This window comes from Anopheles ziemanni, chromosome 2 (assembly GCF_943734765.1).
Source record: "Anopheles ziemanni chromosome 2, idAnoZiCoDA_A2_x.2, whole genome shotgun sequence".
Lineage (NCBI taxonomy): Eukaryota > Metazoa > Arthropoda > Insecta > Diptera > Culicidae > Anopheles > Anopheles ziemanni.
The window spans coordinates 25,330,001-25,352,373 of NC_080705.1; the positions used below are offsets into that span (position 1 = coordinate 25,330,001).

The 22,373-nt window shown below is 44.5% G+C and overlaps 1 protein-coding gene across 1 annotated transcript in view; it reads right to left on the reverse strand.

Annotated features, from left to right (window-relative positions):
* Positions 1–18,004, reverse strand: part of LOC131293272 (protein dissatisfaction) — a 22,239-nt gene extending 4,235 nt beyond the window's left edge. The window contains exons 1-3 of the mRNA XM_058321353.1: positions 17,933–18,004; positions 16,867–17,875; positions 12,175–12,402 (exon numbers count right to left, since the gene is read on the reverse strand). Of these exons, the coding sequence (XP_058177336.1) occupies positions 12,175–12,402; positions 16,867–17,875; positions 17,933–18,004 (1,309 nt within the window). The remainder of the gene's footprint in view (positions 1–12,174; positions 12,403–16,866; positions 17,876–17,932) is intronic.
* Between the last annotated feature and the right edge of the window lie 4,369 nt (positions 18,005–22,373).

Below are 22,373 nucleotides of genomic sequence, written 5' to 3' on the forward strand. Positions count from 1 at the left end.
GCGCGTGTGTTTGTTGGGCCGAGGGTCGTCATTGGAAGGAAAATTATTATAGACGACGACGATGAAATAGAAAAAGAACAAATATAATTCCATTGCTTGCTATCATTATAGATGGATTTTGTATGGAATGTTATTGATGATTTCGCATACAATTAGTTACGAAAACAGTTGATTTTGAATTAAACAACATTGAAGTAAATTTGCCTTCAAATCTAAATTTGATTGATTAGCTTGGTCCAATCTTAATTGAGGATTCATTAATTTTAAAATGAAAAGAACAATTATGGTAAACGTAGTGTATGCTTTTTGGGCCTAAAACTTATAACTGCTTGAGGACCCTACAACGCTCAATCTGCCTCTGCTATCAAGATCTTTATTTTAAACCTAATCTCAGTAAAAAATATCCTAAGGATGTGTTTCAGTGGTCGAACCACAAACTAACGTTCGATGCCCTTGTTAATTGAACTGGATTGGATAAGCATCACGAGCCAGCGTCGATACTGCATCGATTCGTCGCTCGTTCGAACGGGAGAAATATATAAAACTTTCAAAAAATGATATACCATCTACCATCTAAATCGACATTGCATCCACGCTCCGCAGTACGCTCGGTATAATCCCAGCAAAATGAAAAATAAATCACAAATAAAACAGAGCATCGAAAGGCAGCTCCAGACGTGCCGGCAGACTGCTGGCAGCAATGCTAGAGCACGGAAAAACAAACCAGCCATTCCGCCGCGTGCCTCGGAGTACGTACATAAATGTTGGCCTAGGTCCAGAGAAAATTATCGATTAAAAAATCATCCCCAAATGCATGCCGAGCAGACGGGTTTTCCCTTTGCTGCTGCTGCTGCTGTTTCCTTCACTTCCGGTTCCTGACTGACGCTCCCGTTCGCTTGGATACATAAGCGCAATGCCGCAGACTTGCCGGTGCACCGGGAACGTATGTACGTGTGCCTATGTGAACGCATACAGATGCCGCCCGGTTGTGTTCGACAGGAGGCGACGCGTACCAACACTACGGTTCGGGAAGCGGAAAACGTGTCCCGATGGGCACGTTGTTGGCTGCCGCACAAAGCCGAGGCCCGATCGATGCACTGGTCGTGGTACTCCACCCGGTTCCTGACGCTATTTTGCCTTTATGGTTTGTTTTACTTTTATTTCTATTCAAGGAGCGACAAAACGGAAGACATGCTTCGCATCAGGATAGATGAAGCTGCCTCCGAGCACTCCGACGATGCTCCAACGTTCGTCTGGCGGTCGTCGTGACAATACCATCTGGTTGCATGTTGGCGTGCTGTCGCTGTGTGTTTGTGCACGCGATTCCTTATGGCCACAAGCCAACCCAGTTCCCTTTGGGATAGGTCAGGTATTTGTTTGCCTTTTTTCCTAGTATTTTCGCTTGATAAACCTGCACACACCCATTCATTAGATGGCGCACCAGTTTCCTTGTTGTCGCTGCCGGCGGCGGTCGTCGCCCAGCTTTACGTGTGTGTGTGTGTGTGTCCTTTAATGTGTGCATTCTGATTGCAGCTCGGATGCATTGCTGTCGCTGGTGGTGGTGGTAGTGGTAATGATAATTTCTGTCCCGTAGGCCACCCGCTGATGAACTGTTTTCATTTTTCGGATCGGCCTTAGCTTTTGCCATGCGTTTGGTTGCCTCATTCCCCCCCACCTTCACCCCTCTCCCTTTAGTTTTATTCAAACTACATCATATTGTACGATCGTTGTCGTTCGCTGGAAGGCGTTTAATGCAAAAAAGGAGGGCCCGCACACGAGCAGATGAATGCAGTCCCGTGATGGAATTTTCCCCATCGAAAGGCGCGCGACGGCGGAAAGGGGGTTACGGTTTTATGCGCACGCGTTGCATAATCCGCTGCTCGTCTGGTGCGATGGCGTTTTGTGCATTGACATCAACATCACTGCTTGAAGCCGAAGGGACGGGCGACGGAGAGGACGGGGCTGTGCCGTGCATCGAAAAGCATTTTTATCGCATCTCCACCACCCCGCCTCGTGGGATGGAATGCTTTAGAAATTGCCACCACCCACTCGGAACAGTTCGTCACGCTAGTTCCGGTTGGAGGATGAGTCGAAAGAAAAATAAAACCGGTTCCCCGATCTTCCGCATGTCATCTTGACGTTTTCGGGCAAAAATCTTTACCCATCTTTAGATCGTATGCAAGCTCCCGTACCCTTTTTCAAAGTGTCCCGCCAACCGGAACCTGTGTGCACTAATGGAATGTTGTTTCTTGCCGCTCGACGAAGAGGAAGCACAGTCTCGTCGTCTGGTCTTTTATGTTTTTGCCGTCTGTTTGCTGGGAGCGTAATGGAGCCTTCAATTAGCGCACGAGAAGTAAACGAGAAGATCATGCCAATGAAAATGACTTGGCGTCTCCATCAAGAACAATTTTTGGTAGCCATTACAGGGATGCTTCAAATAATGAACAAATTAGAGTAATGATTGTGATAACAGTTTTCATGAACTCCACTTGTGTATTTATCTAATACAAAATTAGTAAATAAAAAATATGAACATCATACGAAATGAATTGAAATATGTTGTTTGAAACCAATCAGAAAGAGTAAGCAATTAAGTATAATGATGGAGAAAGTAAATAGGTAGGTAAGTAATTATTGAGAATAGTAATTTTACAGAGAACGCAACAAAGCAGTTTTCATTTCTCGAGACTAAAAAAACAGCAAATGTGGAATCAATCTATAGTTAATACATCAACAGCTAATATATTTGCTGAAGTATTGAGTAAGCAAGATATAAGTTTCTAATTGCCGAAATTTCTAGACTGTCTGTTTGAGAATAAATTATAAATAAGGTATTCAATTATTTAATAAACATTACAAATGACTTCCCATGTCGTGTTTTATGGATTCATAATGGAAATAACTACAAATGAGAAAAACGTTTGAGAAGAAACTTGAGCTTATAGTTGTTTGGTAGGTGTAAAAATGTTTTAGAAACAGTTATGAAAGATAAAAATGTTTCCAGCGCATTGAACAAACACATGTTCCACCACATGCTTCCTTTCCATCCACGCCACAAAACGCTCTACGAAGCAATCCAAATTACGATCAATAAATGGCTTTGCTTGTTTTTTCTCCAATTTAATCATATATGCATGAATCATCCAAATACAGAAGAAGGAAAACGGATATTATTTTTGAAATCTTTTTTAGGTCTTTATTGCTCCGTATCCTTCAATTCACGACAAGTGCGTCTGTGGCGGTGACTTTCGCTTTCTATTAAAAAAAACGGCACCGCCGTAACGTCGTGGGAAAGTAAATAACAAGGCTATTGGCGACCTACTTTGTGCCGCCGGCCGGTGCTGGTTTGTTTGGCTCATTCGGCACTTGCACATGTAATTTGTATCGCCCGGGTCCATGTTAGCAACAAATTGCTGGAAATGAACGAAAAGTGATGCTTGAGGTATCGTTGGGGTGGGGGTCGAGGACAGACAGGGTTCTTATCAGACGCTTGGGGACACTTGTTTGTGCTCGTCGTAAATAAATGTTATTTCCATTGGTCCGCTGCGGCGGTGTGTGGGGAGGGGGTGAGGTGCAGTGGCCAAAAATGGCCATTTTTCAAACCTACCCCAACACCGGCCTGGTGTCTAGACGGGGAATGAGAAAGGAAACCCTCGTGCGCGATAGGGACCGCAAGCCGGGCAGAAGATAGGAAGCGGTCGTTGTAGGTGTGCAGAATTTAGGTCAAATGGCGCGACAAGATAGGGGTGGCCGGCCGGAGGGAAAGGGGGCGCAAAAGAAAGACAAGAAGCCATCGGGTCGAATGCAGCTAACGAGGGGTGGACTTTTTGTGTACCCTCGCTTCATCGCACTGCAATCGATGCCGGACACGAAATTTCATACGGAAAATGGCAAGTGCACGTTCTTTTCGATTTGTTTTGTTCGTTCCTAGCCGTCACCGGATGCACGACGCGAGTGATAGCGTTTGTTTGTTTAGGTGATAAATTCGCCGCCCTGCTCGTGTTACACCTTTTCGGTGCAGATTGGGGTGGAATGGGAGTGCTAGCGTGAAGAAAGGCCCTCATTGCTTGGCTTGTTGCTTCGACCTGTCTAGGGACGCGATAACAAAATGCAACGTGGCAACTATGACAGGGGTATAATTTACGTTTTTGATAATTTCCAATAATTACGAGTGTGATGATGGTATTTTCTAGTACAGGTATAAACCATATTCAATACAGTTTTTATGATGTATTTTCTATCTTAACTCAACATTAATAGTGTTGAAAACACCTTTTTTCATTTAAAAAGCAAAGAGTTGATTTTTAAATAAAAAAATATTATCTTAACTCTGAGAAATTTTGGTTTTCAAAAACCCCTTTTGTCAAACTGTTTTGAATTTGGTAAAATATTTTAAGTTTGAAATAAAATAAAATAAAATAAAAAATGAATAAAAATTGCATTTGTGTATCAAGTTGATCTTCGGGAGAAAAAAATCTAATAAATATATAAAATTAATATGGAACAACTAGCTACATCAAACTCATTTAGTATGTCACATGCAGGCCAAATTTTATTTCAGTTTGCGTTCGGAACGAGAGAAAAAAAAACATTGCCATAATTGATAACAACGCGCCCCGTTAGAAACGCACAGAAACCTCCCGGTGGATGAGGCAAACAACGTCGTGTGCGAACGAAAAAGCGAGCACCACAAGCCAAACAGATATTCACCGACCCGCTCGAGCGATAATGTTGATGTGATGCGCAATTCAACGACGGTTGACTTAGGTCAGGAATTGGCAACAGCGCGAATTTGCTCGCCAAAAGCTTGACGAGGGATTGCCGGGTCTCGATTGGATGTTTGTATGTTCGTACGCTTGAATGAGAAAATTCTCATTTTTTTTCGTTTTCATCCTGATGTACTTAATGCAATGTCGTAGAATTTGTTTTCGTTGGTAGAACTGTCAGAAATCGATCTAGAAATAATTGTTGATTTTCGTTCTGCCTTCTTCGCCTAAATTTATCAACAAATATTTACAAGCGAACGAATATTTTGAAAAACTAGCGCCAGCTGGAAACTGTCACCGAACGAACAGAAAAATGTCCGTGGTGTCCATGCGTACCTCCATAAAGCAGAGCATCAATCATATCGCATTCAACATGCGCTCATGGTGGTCCAACACCACGCCCCGACCTCGATGATTGCGTCGTGGTCCTCGTCATCGGCGTCGTTAAGCCCGGTATGGATTGGAATTGGATAGATATTCTAAAAATAAGGGCCGCTCGCGACTAAACAGCCCAAAATCGTACGCATGACTCCATCATGGAGCTCCCCCCTTCCCTCTGGGGTCGGTGTTTGCGGGGCAGTGACGTAAGCGCGCACGCTTTCCACGTTTCCCATCGTTTCCAACGCATCGCGATCGTACGCTGGGAGGATCGTGAGCTGAAACATGAAGTGAACAAACGAACGTAGTATAACGTGGCGTACCGACGCACAATGGTTCGCAAGAAGCGTATGCAAACGACATCACAACAACGACATGCTATTCAAGGGAGAAATAGTCAAAAAAAACAGGCCATACTCTCACAACATCCGATGGGATTGACAATAATGCTTGTCCACGACCCGCCCTCTTTCGAGCTGAGTGTGTTTTAATGAGCACATTATTACGATCGTTCAATCATGTTTATGGAGTTTGTTCTTCCCTAGAAACTGTTGAGAAATTTGTCAAAAGCATCAAACAAGTAAAACAAAATCCACAAGTGAGGATAAACCTTTTCGAAACTAAATTTAACCGGCTTGAATATACATCCAGCAAGTTTAGATCAAAAAGGTAAGCCAGTTTCAATTTTCAGAGGTGTTTAATTTAATTGTTGATTATGTTTTTATCCGATTTTTCCTTCCACCACCGGCACGAACCGGTTCGATTTGTCGTATGGCATTAATCCGTTGACGGCCATTTGCATTGCAAAGCACAAAAGTGTGACATTTGCGTTCGTCCACGAATGCGAATCTCGCACGTCTGATCTAGAGATGAGCCCAAAGAGCGGGAACTATACGGAGCGATCCCATCCTAGGCGCGATCGACGGATCCCGATTCACAAAGTAGCGATCCGGCGGATCCGACGGATCGTCCGTTCAAGCCAAAACCTTGCATGAGATAGTTGTCTATCACTCTGACCTTACAAACTCTTTCTTCCTGGTATCAGTGGCCCATGACAGATCAAAGAGTAACGGCAGTTTTACTCACCAAGCAACTTACTCACCAAACTCCAAAGGGAGTCAAGTCGACGATTTCCATTCTCATAATCACGGTCTCATTCAATAAAAGCCTGGGCCCCTTCCTAGAGGGACGTTAAGTCTCTTTCTCAGTGAATAAAAGTCTCCCTTGGCTCTACGATGTGTCCACGATCCGTCCACGATCCGTCCACGATCCGTCCAAGATCCGTCCAAGATCCGTCGGATCGCCCATACATTCAAAAACCTGGAGAAGTCACTCTCACTGACTTTGGAAGGGGGACCTGACGGCGATCCGTCCACGATCCGTACGGATCCGGCATGTATTCAAAAGCCTGGGAGACCTTGGGCGATTCATTCACGATCCGTCCACGATCCGTCGGATCGCCCATACATTCAAAGTCTGGGGGACTCATACCAAGCGAACATTTTGTCTCTTTGCTCACCATTGTAGCCAAGCTTGAGGAATAGGTGAGGTATTCCTTTCTTTCTTCTATCCTGGTTTGTTATTTTCATTTTCGTCTATCGCTCTTTAATCGACCTTCCTTGGAGCTTGCCAATTGATTTTATGTTTTAGGTCAAGTTCATTCATTGACGAATGCGCACGTTATTTTACTGTTATTTTGGTCATTCGATTTGCGTGTGGTCGCTTCAACCACTGTCGCTACATTTTACTCTCCCGCAGGAAAGGGGACAAAGCTACCGGCAAATTAAATGAATGAGTGGAAAACTGTGAAAAATGAATCGTTGCCCCTTCCCCCCTCAGGCGTAATGAGTATAATATCAATCAGCTAAACAATCCATTTGCATGGGGTATGCCAGGTTCGAGAATGTATGGGTGATCTGACGGATCGTGGACGGATCGTGAATGAATCGCTCAAGATCCCCCAGGCTTTTGAATACATGCCGGATCCGTACGGATCGTTGACGGATCGCCGACAGGTCCCCCTTCCAAAGTCAGTGAGAGTAGTACCAAACGTCCCACAAGCATAGACTTCTCCAGGTTTTTGAATGTATAGGCGATCCGACGGATCTTGGACGGATCGTGGACGGATCGTGGACGGATCGTGGACGGATCGTGGACGGATCGTGGACAAATCGTCGAGCCAAGGGAGACTTTTATTCACTGAGAAAGAGACTTAACGTCCCTCTAGGAAGGGGCCCAGGTTTTTATTGAATGAGACCGTGATTATGAGAATGAAATCGTCAACTTGTCTCCCTTCGGAGTTTGGTGAGTAAGTTGCTTGGTGAGTAAAACTACCGTTACTCTTTGATCTGTTATGGGACACTGATACCAGGAAGAGAGAGTTTATGAGGTTAGAGAAATCTATCTCACTTGGCGGTATTTTAGCATGTTGAGAATGTATTTTTTTCTTTTTCTCACGATCCGCGAATCGCCAACGGATCGCGGATCCTTATAGGGATCGATCTAGGATCGCTCAGTTCGTGGAAATGAATCGTCTTGCGCATCTCTAGTCTGATCACTGGAAGCCCTCCACCGGCCACCCGGTTAGTGTTGCAAACAACTTCATTACGATGTCAGTGCTACCCACCCACACGCTCACTTGGGTGGTTGGTCTTGCTCATCCCTCTGTTGCTTTTCCTTTAGCTCTCGTTAGCCTTCCTTTTCCCTCCACTTGTTACACTTGATACCCTGCTAGGGCATTACGCCATCGTTTAGAGATGACTGTACGTCCTCCTGCCTCTCTTTCCACTGCGCCTCCCTTGAGCGTGCCACACAGGAGAGGTCACTCACCTTAATTACACGGTGCTCTCCTGGGGGGGGGGGGGGGGGGGGGGGGGTTGGAAGGGAAGGGTAGGGGGTTTGCAAAATGCAAAGGCCACATGGAAGCGGGTGAACTTTTGCTTCTATTGTTTTTTTTTTATCCTCGTCTATTTTCTGGGAAGAACGGTGTAGGTTGCAGAATCCCAACCCACCGAACCAAACCTAGACTTTACATCTTCCATAGATCCGTTCGATTGCCCTGCATTGCTCTGCTGGTGAAACGTTCTCGGAAATTCAACCAAGAAGGAATGATTCGGAAGTTGCATCTGCTTATGCCATCGCGAGCTGCAGCCTCTCAGGGAACGTTGCTGGCAGCGAAAGATGAATGTACTCTAGAGTTACGATGAAGGGGGGATGAAGACGTGTGAAGTGGGGGAGTGCGAAAAGATCTGCCAGCTCGTAATGGTGCGTTTGGGAGAAAAGTGAATAATTTATTGCACTGTTATGCAAATAGATGCAGTTTTCATAGTTTTAATTATAGCTATGTATCAAATGAAGCTGCAGCACAGACCGGATTGGTTTGGAGATGTTGGTGTCATTCGCAGACCAAAAACACTAAATGGGTCACGGGTTTTACAACCTTTAGCTGTCATTCTCTGGCAAACAATAATCGAATCGTAAAACACGTAATGGGGTGTTAACATATAGCTTATTGAGTAAATTACCTCGTTCAAATGAGGCAAACTTAGTGAAAATAATGTTAAATCATTCATATTTTAATATATGTCATATTCAAACAGATTTCAAATATAAAAGAGCACAATTCAAAACCTTTTCTAATGTTTTGAGCTCTGTACAGTAATTGATGTATAGTACAGTAAGTAGATTTAATGGCGTTCTGTAAAAGAACAAGTAATATCCAAATGGTCAACATGGTCGATATTGCAATAAAACAAAGACCACGGAGAAACCCACCAACCAAATGACTGTCGCTTGAACTGGGAATTCCTTTATTATATTTTGTTTTGATGCCATCAACATGGCAGCCGGTCTGTCGTACCGTTTCTAGCGTAATTAAGAAGGTTCTTTAAACTCTCAGTCCTCCCCGAGCGCCTCTTTGATGCTGGCCAGTTGGCGTGGTAGAAAGCGAAGGTATAAAACATTGAAAGCAAGCGGCTCCAGCCGTCGATCTCGTCTTCGCTCGCCCAGCAATCAAGATGCAACGCTACTTGGACTAGATGGACAAGATGTTTTACAATGTAGTAAACTACTACACGCTCACAGAGCGACTGAACACTCCTAATAAGCAGCAGGAAGTTATTAAAGGAGAGAACTAAGCAAGAAACATAACTTCCTATTCATGAAAGGAAAGGAGCAAGTGAAAGAAGTGGAAAGGTCTCCACGTAGAGGATGCAGCTTCCGGATGGTGTGATCATAAATCATAATTTAAATTGCTCGCTGTTGCAAACATGAAAATAGACAACTCTGGAAACTATTTACCAGTTATTTTAAAGTATTCAATTGAGAACTTTGAATCATACGAAATCCAAAGTCAAAGTGTTCAAACACTCTTTCAAAAGACATGTTTTAATGCTCTTTCGATGAGATAAATAATTTGTGCCATATATTTTCTTTCGTGAAAACACGAAAAGTTCTCTATTTATTGGTTCTTCATAGAGTTGTTTTCCGTGACACAAACAGCATTTTTATTACCTTGTTTTAACCATTTTTACATGGAAAAATAAATTTTAGGACTGAAAATAACAAGTTTTCACCCTATAGAAACATACGTTTACACTCAACGCGATCTTGTTATATGTTCCCGTGTTACAGTTGTGACATTTTCATTGATGTTGGAGCCATAGATAGTTTGGTATATGTACCCGTCGGAAAAATAGAATGGTTACTCAATGCTAATTCACTCTGACGAACAATACATAATACTTTTTAGAAGTTGAATACACTTTAGATTTTTTTTTATTAAGCATATCTTTATGTTAGAATCTCGTACTCCCCCGGTACAGCGGTTTCGAAAACATACGCAAACGTTCCGGTGCGTAACGTACACATTTGAATATTACACATCACGCACGTCGCTGGTATCACTCGGCGGGGCTTTTCCTTTCCCGCGACCCTCCGCGTCGCTTCCCCACCGTCCAAAGGTCGATCGGATTTCCCATAACGAACGCAAACGCTCTCGCCCATCCAGTGCGCACAATACTATCGCTATGTGCCGAGCATGGCCAGCATGCTCGAATGCCGAGAACGCGCCCTTTTTCCATAAGGGAACCCCGTAGACCACCTCGATGTACCGCATGCCGCGTTGTCCGCTTTCCACTTTCCGAGCCACCCGTTTGTGCCACGTGTAGGCAGCATAAGCGCGGCCCGTGCGGCTGTGTGCGTAAGGTGAATAAACTTTGCCGACCGGTGCCGTTGTCCTATGCGGCGAAGAACATGCCCTTTGCACCACCCGACCGGCTGCGATGGTGACACGTGCGAGCCTCGGCTGAGTGGCTCGGGGTCACTCAGCGATAGTTTTCTAGAAAACGCAAACAGGCCGCTGCGATAGTTGAGCACCCGATATGGAAAACTATCGAGGGGGAAAACGAACATAAAAAAGGGGAAAAGCATCTCATTTTTCCCCGATTTGGGTGGTCTTTCTAATGTCAATTCAAAATTGTTTTGGTACAAAGAACCTGTTCTTAAAGTAGGCATTTTATACGTCAAATAGATTACTTTCAAAAAATTTTCAAAAAATATCAATTTTCTGGGAAGTATAACAATGTTTTTTTTAAAAAGAAAAACAAACAAATTTGTTCAAGCAAACTTAAACAAAGAGAACGTTTCTTCAAAGAACCTTTTAGAACTCATTTGTTAATATTTTATTCTATTACTCTCAGGTTTGCTTCATAATGCGTGCGTGAGTTATCATCAACTTTTGACAGGAACACAAATATTGGATCAGTTGAAATGCACTTGGTCACCGTTTGAAACGCTCAAAGCAACGCGTTCCAACTATTACCGACTGTAACAAAGGAATTCGATCCATCGCAAAGTTAATTCGTTCGAAAAGGGGGAAAAGTGTGCCGCTGGGTGAGTAAAAACCATAAATCCCTACCCAATACAATCCACGAGCGAAAGCATGCAATAAAGGGTCATGAATTTTCATAAGGTTTACTCGTGTTTTTGCTTTGTTTTGATTGGATCACCGTAAACAACAGGAAGTGGGATGAAAATTGACTTATTGTTGTTTTTTTTCTCTTTATGTTAATTTTCTAACACGATCAGCTCAAAAACATTTCTCAAAAAAATTACATCCCATGCCATTTGACATGAAACTAATCCTTTTTAACGTTGAAATATACACAAACATCAATGGATTCTTTGACCTCAACAGCGACAACGTCATCAACCCGGAAAGGCGTTCGATTTCCTCACGCCATCGCCACTTTCGCTCAGGCGTTTGAACTCCAAAACTTCCGTGTTCTATAAACGCGTTCTACTTCTTTGTGCCAAGCTGGTGCCGAAGCCATTATCGTCATTATGCCGTCCTTTTCAATAGCCAATGGGAGCTTAGCTGGTAACCAACCGCCCTCCCCCGGACACCCGCAAGACAAATAAATCTTTCTTACGAGCAAACATTTCCCTTTCGGTGGCTCGCGTGGTCAAAACGCCTTCGCGAACCGGGGGAAACTTTTTGACCAACAGAACATTTTCCACCTCACGCTGGTCGGTGGTCATTCAACTTTTCCCCCGTGTCCTAATAGGCCCATTTATTAGCAACCTGTTCGAGGTTCCCCGTGGAGAATGGGGTTTGCCATATGTGACTTTTTGGTTATGCTTCCACTTAGCTCCCCTAATATCCCTGGAAAAGCATGCATTTTTCCCTTCCATCATCTGCCCTGACAGCGGCCAGGTGGAAAAGTGTGCTCGATTCGAGTGACCCGTATTTGGCGGTGTAAAAATATCGACACGCAATCTATGTATAGTGGGTTGAAAAAAGGGAGCGTCATAAAAAAAACCGTGGGAAAGCACGTTTCCTATTTAGCAGATTGTAAACCTTTTTTACATCATGAGAAAGACTTGGATTAACATACTTCAAATTAATATTTTGCTTTTTATAAGATTTTGATTAGTTTGAACCGTTCTTGTTTCATTCTATCTACCTTTTACTAGCTCACGTTTGATTGAATAATTAGCTACAGTATAAAGTTCTCGATGCTTCACTTACCGTCACGACTCATTCCAAGCTTTAGGCACTTTTGCAGTCGGCAGTACTGGCATCGATTCCGGTTGACCCGATCGACCACGCACTGTTTGTTTCGCGGGCACTGGTAGTTGACGACGGAGCTCTGCGACCTCCGGAAGAAGCCCTTGCAGCCCTCGCAGGTGATCACGCCGTAATGGACCCCGGACGACTTGTCGCCGCACACCTTGCACGGTATGATCTCGATTTGAGCTGCAAGCGAACGAAAAGAAAGGGGAACATATTAGTATCCGACAATAAATTGAAGTGGCTTGATGCGTGCTGAAAAACAAATCCTTTTATTGTAATCCCTTAAAAACCCCACGCAGTTCTATTACTTTCCCAAACAATGTTCCAGAGGCGGGCAAATCGTAAATTCACCCATGATGTCATCGTAAAACATAAAAAAATTAATGATACATTATCTCACAGTTACAATTTCAAAGCATGACACTCAACAAATCATAATTACTTTACATTTGTCTGAAAGTTTCCATGACTTTCTCTAGAGGTATTTACAACAGCATAATAAAAATCAAAACTAATTACCACTACCATATGTCACGAGAAACGAATAAAACATGTTCTGAAACGGAAATAAATCTCCTTCCATTAAAATTTAATTTCAATACGAATGGAAAAAATAAATCATGTCGAAAATTCACACATGTTTCACAGGCCGAACGTGAACATAAACATCACGCTGCATTGGCATTAAACCACCTCTGTTCGTTCTTGTGAACTCGAGCTTCCTTTTCATCCCCCAAAGCAGGAGTGTGCCGAAGCTCCTTGCGTGCTTGTGTGCGTGTGTATGTGTGTATGCATCATGCCAGTGTGTCATCTGCTTCGTCCAACAACTTCCATGCATAAGAGAATCAAAATAAATATTTGCCAAACTGCCCCCGAGTCAATAACCTCTCGGTCGTCAGGCATGTTGACCGCCATCGCATACTCTGTGTTTCTTCACCCCCCCTTCTGCTTCCATCACCATGTGTGTGGCCCCCAGGAAGAAAAGCGTGCCCAAGTCTCGTGTCCAAGACGGAATGGGGTGGCATGGTGTGGCAAGGGAAGACGTTTGAAGAAAAGAATAAAACCATGGGAGAAGTGATTTTTTTAAACCACCGGTCACGGATTCACAGATGGATGGGACGATGATGGATGTTGTAAGCAATCGTTCACTTGTCTTGGAACATAGCTGCCCATCTTTCGTCACTCGGTTTAATGTTCTAACGAATCCTTTGATGTTTCTTTTTTGGTAAAAAGTTTGCTAAAAAAAAAAAACAGCGATAGCTACCATTAAAACATTTCTATGATTCAAATGGTCATGTTTAGTGCCGCTTGCTTTTTAACAGCGTGTGTTATGAGAGGGTGGAATGTCAAATGTATTTTATATATTTTATTATTTATTAGGATATTCCGAAAGTTGTCGTATTGTTATAGCCAATAAGTTCTAGTTGACATTTTGGTCGTCAGGATATTTCCTCCCTGACTAATAGCTGTACTTGTTACATTATTATATATATATTAAATATTGAAATCAAATTTTATACAATGCAAAAGATAGAGATTGCAATTAGATACTTGTATCAATTGAATTATTATTAGTCGTTACATTTTCAAAGATTCTCCGTCCGAACCAATCGTTTTAGTTTAAACGGGTGAAACATTGCCAAAAAAAGTAGAAAAACGGGTGTTTCAGCTCTGCAAACTGGTCTGCAAAACCTTCGTCAGTAAGATTGATTGGTTGATTGATCGATTGATTAAATGGAGGGCTGTTGCCCAATTTATCATTCGCCATTTCTGCTCACTTGTGTTCGTTTTGTTTTGTGTTTAGTCCCTCAGTGCCTTCATTTGAAACAGACAAAGAATAAAGTTCTATACATTATTGTATTGGATTTTACCACAAGTTAAACTACAATCTGTTAAAACGATCCCTGCTCAAATGCTTCCTTTCTCCCAATGGTTAAACCAATGAAAACAGTCCTCCGCTCGAGGCCAAACCACTTCGTATTTCCGTGTCCCTGTAAAGCAGTTTTGCGAAGCGAACGATGACGATGTATTTGCATTTCTATTGCCCACTTTTACGTGTGCCTCGGATCGTTGCACTTCCCGCCGACCGCGAACCAACTAATGAGTTCCCATAATAATTGTCCCCGTGCATCCTTCGGGGTTGCATCCAGTCCCGTCTCGTGCTATCGTGTTGAAGCAATTTTCACCAATTTCTCCCCCATCAAGGAAACGGATTGTTTCCTCTCCCATACACCCTTCGAACGCGAACCGGGAAGAAATCGTGTGGTCATATAAATGGAAACGAGCTGGGAACGGCGCTGGAAGTGAGGTGTACCGTGCTCCGATCTTACAATTGGATTCTCCTACCTAAACTTCATCTGGTCCGTCTCGGGCTTTGCCTTGGAATCCTTAGCGGACAGGAAAGTCAACATACAAGTGTAGTGTAAAACTTAAAGCACAAAAACAAAACCTCCGCGTTCCAGCTCCGATGTGCATTTTATGCAAATTACGTGCAAAGCGGATGACGAACAGGAGTAAGGGATTCCGTAGGATGTTGAAAAAACAAGTCAAACGCATTCCCCCTCACTTCCACTGAATGGAGCTATCTGTTATTTGTTGATTGTTTTTGTTTAATTTATCATTTATACCATCGTGCATTTTGTCACCCATGTTTGCTCGGTTCGCTTTCCAAGTTTCTCTTGGTCACAATTTACTCCTTGCTTTCACACTCTTCGCATCGGTCAGTGTGTTGCATTGTGCATTCCAGTGCAATGAAGTACAATCGCTCAATTCACCTTGCAAAAGCTTTGCCCCCATCCACGAGATCCTCGGCGGCCACTTACGGTAATACATTTTCCAGTGGTGAACTCAATTAGGGACGGATTTCAATAAACAAAATCATTTTATGCAGCTCGTTGTTATGAGAAATTTAAAACAAGTATCGGCCAGGATATCAAATTTAACGCTTCCAAAAATAGTACTCAACAAGTGCTCTGTTTGCTTCAAGTTTCCTCGCCCACTTTTGACTTCGGTCGCACTTTTCTAGCCAACTTTTGCCTTTAATGCAAATGACGCATTTACGATTCGATTGAATAATAACCAACGCGGAAGAGAAACCGCCAACCGGAGTGGATGCCTGCGTCACCACCCCGCGAGGGCGAGTCAACGAACTTGAGTGCATTTATGACACACTTTGATGCGAATATCCAATGCAGCGCGCGCGTTGGTCCTCGGTGCGTTCACTTCTCACGGCTTCAAGACAATTTGGCGGTAACAGGAAACCGTTCCTTTTTTGAAACTTCAATTGGGTGAATGCAATGAAGATGGTAGAGTTGAATAAGACAATCTGCATTGTTGGAACAAGGGGGAGCGTTATGAGGCCTCGGGTAATTTATTGATTTCTGATTTAATGATCGCGACATGGCAGTAGTTGTACCAGAAGCTGCTGATGATCAGAAGAGCTTTCGTAATTTTGTCATAAAACTTAAGTTCGCAATTTTCATAAAATATAGGATTGTTTATGCAATTCCAAGAGCTGTTGAGTATGATTATTGGCAAATTTATCAAATGTATAAGGCACAAAACAATATTAAACATATCTGAACGCTCCCTGCTTAAGCAACATTTAACAAATTAGCTATTTTCGAACAACAAAACGTCATAAGCCCTTCCTTGGCAAACATTTTCGCCATCTGTAGCTGGCACTGCAAAAAGGGAAATTCATCAAGCAGCCACCTCCACCCCACCCAAGCCCATCATCAAACGGTGCAGTGTCATTGAACTGTTTTATATACGCGCGACAGTTTGCTTCGCAGTTGCAGTTTGGGTGTTTATCGATTTGTCACCCCCGATGGATGTATTTGTAATAAGATAGCAAAGCGTTGGATAGGTCATGTCTCTTTGTCAATCGTAACGCAACGGTGGAGATAAAGGATGAAGTCAATTTAATGACGCCATTACACCGTATCATTTTGTAGGTATGATAACGTACAAACTGAATTTGAAATCCAAAAAAGGCGGATCTATGAACTATCATCAAATTCAATCATTACAGCTTTTAAAATATGCATACAGAATCGTGTAAATTTGTCAAAACGATACTTTCTGCAGTGAGTAATTTTAACAAAAGTATTTCCTAAAAATGGCAGTAATTTTCTAGTTTGTTTATAACTAGCCATACACCTTCCCTTCCATTGGCAACAGTTTTGGGTGTTTAAAACTAAACAGCTCATTTTTTATTAGTTATAATTTTTACTATTTCCCTTAGTGACAGTTTTCGGGAGTGCTTTACATTACAAGTTATTGTTAGCAAATCAAATGTTTGCTCAAACTTTTTAAATACTCTTATGCGAAGTATCACAGCTAAAGAATTCAAATAAAATTTCAACACGAAATTTAAATGTTCGACAAATTTGAGTAATTTAAACAAATTTATGATTAAAATGTTTTTGTTTTGGTTTCATTTCAGATCTAACACAAATCGCATAAAGCTGCAGTATTCCTGAAATGCTTGATGTTCTTGAGAAAACGTTGCTAACGGATAATATTTATCACTCATTCAAACAACTACTTTGGAGAGTAAAATGTAGAAATTAATGTTTGACAAATGATATTTTTACCAACTTTCCGTTTCACGTTCGAAGCTGAACCATTCGCGTCGGAACTTACCTCTAATTGAGTTGGGAGTCTTTTTCTCATGCTGATGCCCGTTCAGCCCTAGAAGTTCGCCGTTCGGGCCGAGATCCCCTTCAACGCTTCCACCCCCACTGCCGCTCCCGTGGCCCGCGAGCCCTCCGCCAGCCTGAGCCTGCGCCAGCAGCGAGCTGGAGGAGAACGGCGTCGGCGGTGGCGTCGTGCTGTCGGCCAGATCGTCCTCCTCCATGGCCAGCGAGGCGGCCGCCATCGTCGCGACGGCCGACAGCGTGGAGCAGAACGTACTGTAGTCCTGATCGAGCCTCGCCTGCTGCTCCCGCTCCATCTGCTCCAGCTGGTTCTCGGCGCCGCGCATCATCGCCGCCGTCGCCGCCGAGGACTGCATGGTCCCACCGAGCGGTGGCGGCTGATCGACGCCCGGATTCAGCGGCTGCAGCAACCGGTGGCTGAGCTTCGGAAACTCGCGGCTTTCCCGCGAAGCAAAGCCGCCGTTCGGATGCTGGTTTCCACCGGACGAGGAGGAGGTGGAGGAGGAAGTGGAGGTGCTGGTGGTGTTGGTGCTACTGCTACTACTACTACTGCTACTGCTGGTGGGCGGTGCGCCACCGCCGTTACTATTGGTATTTCTTAAAGGCCCTAGGTTTATATCACGTAAATCAGTCGCTCCGGCCGCCGCGAGGCCGAGTTGGGGGTTGTGTTGCTGGTTGGGGGTCGTCGCAAAGAGGCTCCGTCCGCCCGTGCCCGAGAGTGGCCCGCCGCCGGTCCCACCCGTCGGCAGTTTTCCCGATGACGACGCACCGGGGAAGTGCGCCAGGAAGTGTTTGGTGCTCGCGTAGCCCCCGGATGAGGCTTGCGCGGGGCCCGGGACGGGGCCGTTGGGAGGGGCTTGCATGAGCCGCGTGGTTAGCTTGGGTGCGACGGCCATCGCCGCAGCCGTTGCCGCCGCCGCAGCCGCCGCAGCCGCCGCCGCATTGCCACCGACTCCGGCGTAGCCTCCGTTCGGCGCTTCGTCACCCGGAACACCCTGGTTCGGGTGATGGACCGAGTGGCGCTGGGAGGACGACGCGGACGAGGAGGGCACGGACGACGAGGATGCTTGAAACTTGCTATTCCAGGGTTGGCTGAACAGGTCCACGAACTCTCCGTTCTCCATTTGCCGAACACGCGCGAGACGCTGGTCAATCGGGTATGAGGGGGGGAGGAGGGTTTTCCTTCGACGACCGACGCAAGGTGAGGTAGGTCAACTTTGCACTTTAAGTCGTGTATTTCTTCCTTTCTTACTCCAAGCTTTTCTTGTACACTCGAAGAAAATAGATGCGATTCTTTTCCGAGTACGAGTTTTAATTTACTTTCTTCACTGAGAGCACTTTCGCGCTGGTTTTCAGTTACGTGGGGAGGGGTTTTCCGCCCGCTAACGTGGGCGCCCACGTAGGGACGCCTGAGCAGACGCCGGCTGGTGCGCTCCACCAACCCGGCCTGCCTTCCGATGCTACCGCTGCCGGCAAACAGCGGCGAAGGTTTAGGTAGGGTACAGGTCCTCGATGCACTCGACACTCATCTTAGCAACGGAGGTGATTTTTCCCCCACGAAAAATCCTGGCGGCGAAAGGAAGCGGCGGCGGGTAGGTCACGCAACCTCAGGGGGGGCGGCTGTCAGGCAGACTTGTTTTTTGTATCACTCTCGTTGAGTTCTTCGTGGAATCGGGTTTTCCACGAACAATTGTTTATACCACTTTTCGTTACGAGATTTTGAGCAACTGTTTATTTCACGCGCTTTTTGTGGTTTTTCTTATACTTTCGCCGTAGAAAGGGAAATTTTCCGAGGACACCTTTTCAGTCTGTTTGCTTGTAGAATCAATCAGTTACGCACTTTTTCAGCTTCAAAATTGTCTTGCTATTGATAATGATTGCCACGAATAAAGGAAAGAATACACTTTAATGGATTCTTATATGAACTCTACCGCGTGAGTTGCTTCACAATAAAGGAAAAACACGCCTAGCCAAGCGAGCACGTTAACCAATCGAATCACACCAGAAAACCACGAAGAAAACCACATACACCAAACCGTTTTACAGAACAAACGTTGATAACCAACTTTCGGCACGTTCTCGAGCCGTGGCTTATCGTGAGAGCGATCTCGCCCAAGGAAAAATCACCCGAGGGGAGGTGATTCCTGTCGCAAGGAACGTTTACTCTCGCGCGGGCGCGAGACCACCGTTCCAAACCGTCGACCTTAATCAGCGCAGACGAACTGACCTAAAAATGTGCATCCCGCTCCAGGTATAGGCATTCGGCGATATCTTCCACCCGTCGATGCTTGTCTGTGTGTGTGCGCACCATTTTCGTTGTCCATTTGGGGGGTGCTTTTTTCTTCCTCTACCTTTTTCTTTCTCAGGCCCTCACCCACAAACACACCGATGCGAGGTGGTGCAGCGAAAAGCATGCGTCATTTGTTTGGGGCGGGGTGCTGTGCAGGAATATTGCAAATTTGATGGAACATTTTGCGGCTCGGTGTTCGGTGGGGCAACTGATAAGGGCCCACCGGGGAGGGCGAACGGAAGGCGATGTTTTGCGATAGTGATAATGGTGCACAAAAATATCGATACTTCACCGGTATCTTTTCTCCGAAATAATTCCAAAAGGAAAATCATTGGAATTACACATTCTTCTAAAGGATGATCATGTGCATTTAAAACTGATTTCATTGAATTAAATATCTAGTGTATGTTTTAAAAAGCTCAAAATACATGGTAGTGATTTTGTAAAATAGTCTAATCTTGTATCAAATTTAAGCATTTGGTTATAAATCTTAATTTAGTCAGTTGAATATATCATGATCTTCCGTGAAAACTTAAAAGTTAAATTCAACTCTTGCTTTTCATAAAATCACACATCATTAATAAGGGTTTATCTGTTGAGAGAATTATCTACTCGTGACTAATGTCTAGGACCAACGACTAGACTGACTTTACATGGAATGGAATAAAAATAATCCAAAATTTAAGTCATGACCAATGGGGTAATGCTGCAGGGAAAACACTGTTTTGAATTTCCCTTCGAAGTTCATCTTATAAAAAACTCCTTGTTAGAAAAACAAAACATACATTTTGTTTCATCCAAGTTGCAACAAGTTGCCGCTAGAATTAAAATAAACAAGACCAACCGTTCACACAAAAAAGAACTAACAACCACCAAGATCGATGCAACAGCAACGGGTTTCCCCGTTTTTCCTGTTCTTCTAAGTCGAAACTCCTTCTCCTCTCATCATTTGCAAACGCACAGAAGGTAATTGCGCGAAGCAAAACAAAATAAACAAGGGCGGAAAAAAAGAAACCGGTACAAAGCGGAGGGCCGCGGTGGAGGGGAAATTAAAAATAAAAGCCGCGGAGAGGTAATGAAACGACAACAACAAAAAACCGCAACCTCGTCCTCAGCCGGGCGCAGCAAAGTGCATTAATTTGGCGACGTTACCGCACGCACGCACGCATGCATGCACGGTGGCCAAAACAGAAATAAAATGTGCAAGGCAAAGAGAACGACGTCGTTAACGGTGCGCGTGGTGGAAAATAGGGGGAAATAAAAAATAAAAAAAAACGCCGAAAGAATGAAAGAAGAGAAAAACTGGCAATTCCAACCATCGAGGAAGCGTTTAGCGTGCCGACAAAAAAGCGCGTTGTCGAAAAGGGAAAGAACGAGGGATGTATAGGGAGGTAGAGGGTTCAAAGAACAGTTCCATCGCCCCGTCGACGACAGCAGCCATCCCCGCGCCATTTTCGAAAGAATGGCCGCCAGTGTTAGTGGAGCAGCGTCGCCATTTCACCATTTCGCACAAAACTCACAAGGCAATGGCCGGGCCACAACATGACTTGGTTGGTTGGTGCCAACTGCATGCAATCACCACCGCCTTTTTCCGTCACCACCACCACCACCAATGGCGTAGCCAAACGCACACGACGAACCGCAGTGGGATAGGTCAAGAAACGGAAATCTATTTAAAATGAGATTACAGCAGCAGAATCGGCACGATGCGTTGCAGCGCTCAGTGCGCGAGTGGATGGAGTTTGGAGATGAGGGAGGGGGAAATCGCACGAACCGCCGGGACTATGTTCTGATCCATGTCACCCCCACGCCGCCCCAGCATTCCCCGCTTGCCACCGTATCGTATAACGTCAACAATCCGCTTGGATTCTCGCAAATGTGCACTCACTCGGTCTTGCGAGTCTGGTGGAGTTGGTTTCGATCAAACGCACTCGGCCACATCCACCTTCCTCCCCACGAGGGGATCATCAAGAGCAACGGGGGAAAATGTGTCTGGATTTTCGCATCGATCCAAGCCGAAGGGGGAGAAGCATTTTCCCACATGCTTATTGCAAAGGCGTAAAATCTTCCTCGCACTTTTCAGAGAGAAGCGATCAGGCAGAATAATGTTATTTGTCGGCCAATAATAGTTTCGCTTTTGGATTATACATTTAATTACTTTAATGGCGCTCCGACTTCCGGCCGCTGACCAACGAAGGGATCAAAGGGCAAAAAACGGGTCGGCAATAAAAGCCGGAAGCCGGTCTGTCTTCCAAGCGGTTTTCTAAACCGCGATAAAAACCACGTTCCAGAAAGACATACACGACGTTGATAAGGAGGCTGATTGCGTTCTGCTTCTATTCGTTATCAAAAGAAATTCATTTCACGATCGTGTACGGGACGTTTTGTTTGCCAACAGCTACACGGAAACGTGGCATCTTGATACTTAAAACCGGCGGCTTATCAGTGGCGGCTTGCGATGCGAAAATATTATTAGCGTTGCAGAAATCAAGCACCGGAACCTGGTCGCGTTGCATTACGCATTCCGTTCGTTATCTACCGGGCAGTAGAAAGCGAAAGTCGCATTAAATCGCGAACCGAACACACACAAACATACCCCCTCCCCCCTCCCCCCGTCCCCTGGCTCATCTGCCAGGATCTGCGTGTGTGTGTGTGTGAGTGTGCGTGCGTGTCTTAATGATGCATTTGTGGAATGTGTTTACGAATGATGTGGCCCGAAAGGGGGCCGTGCTGCACCGGGGAGATAATTGCGTATAAATAGAACTAACTTCGCACTTCTTGTATGCAACGCTCTGGCTGGGGATGGGTTTTGTGGTCGCTCGTTTGGCGTGTTTATAATGGCCTTAAGAACGGAGATATTTGCCAGAAGGAAGGTGGAAAGAAAACGGTGGGTGCTGCACCAGAGCTCTAATGATGGCGTTAGTGCGATCATCGCGACGATGCAAGATGCGCATCGTTTTCAAAACGGGGGTTTTTTTTTTAAATTTAGTTTTCATTCGCTGACTCTATCAATGTGTCATTTAACAGCACTACCACGCAATGGGAAGTTTACTTGATGAGAATTTCTGGTTCATACCAGTTTACAGTCGCGTATAAATAAACAAGCTAACTTTTTGCAACAAGTGTTTATGAAGTAGAATGGTGGTCCGGTTGTAATGAGGTTGATTTGCGTTCATTTCCTAATATTTATTATAAGTAACATC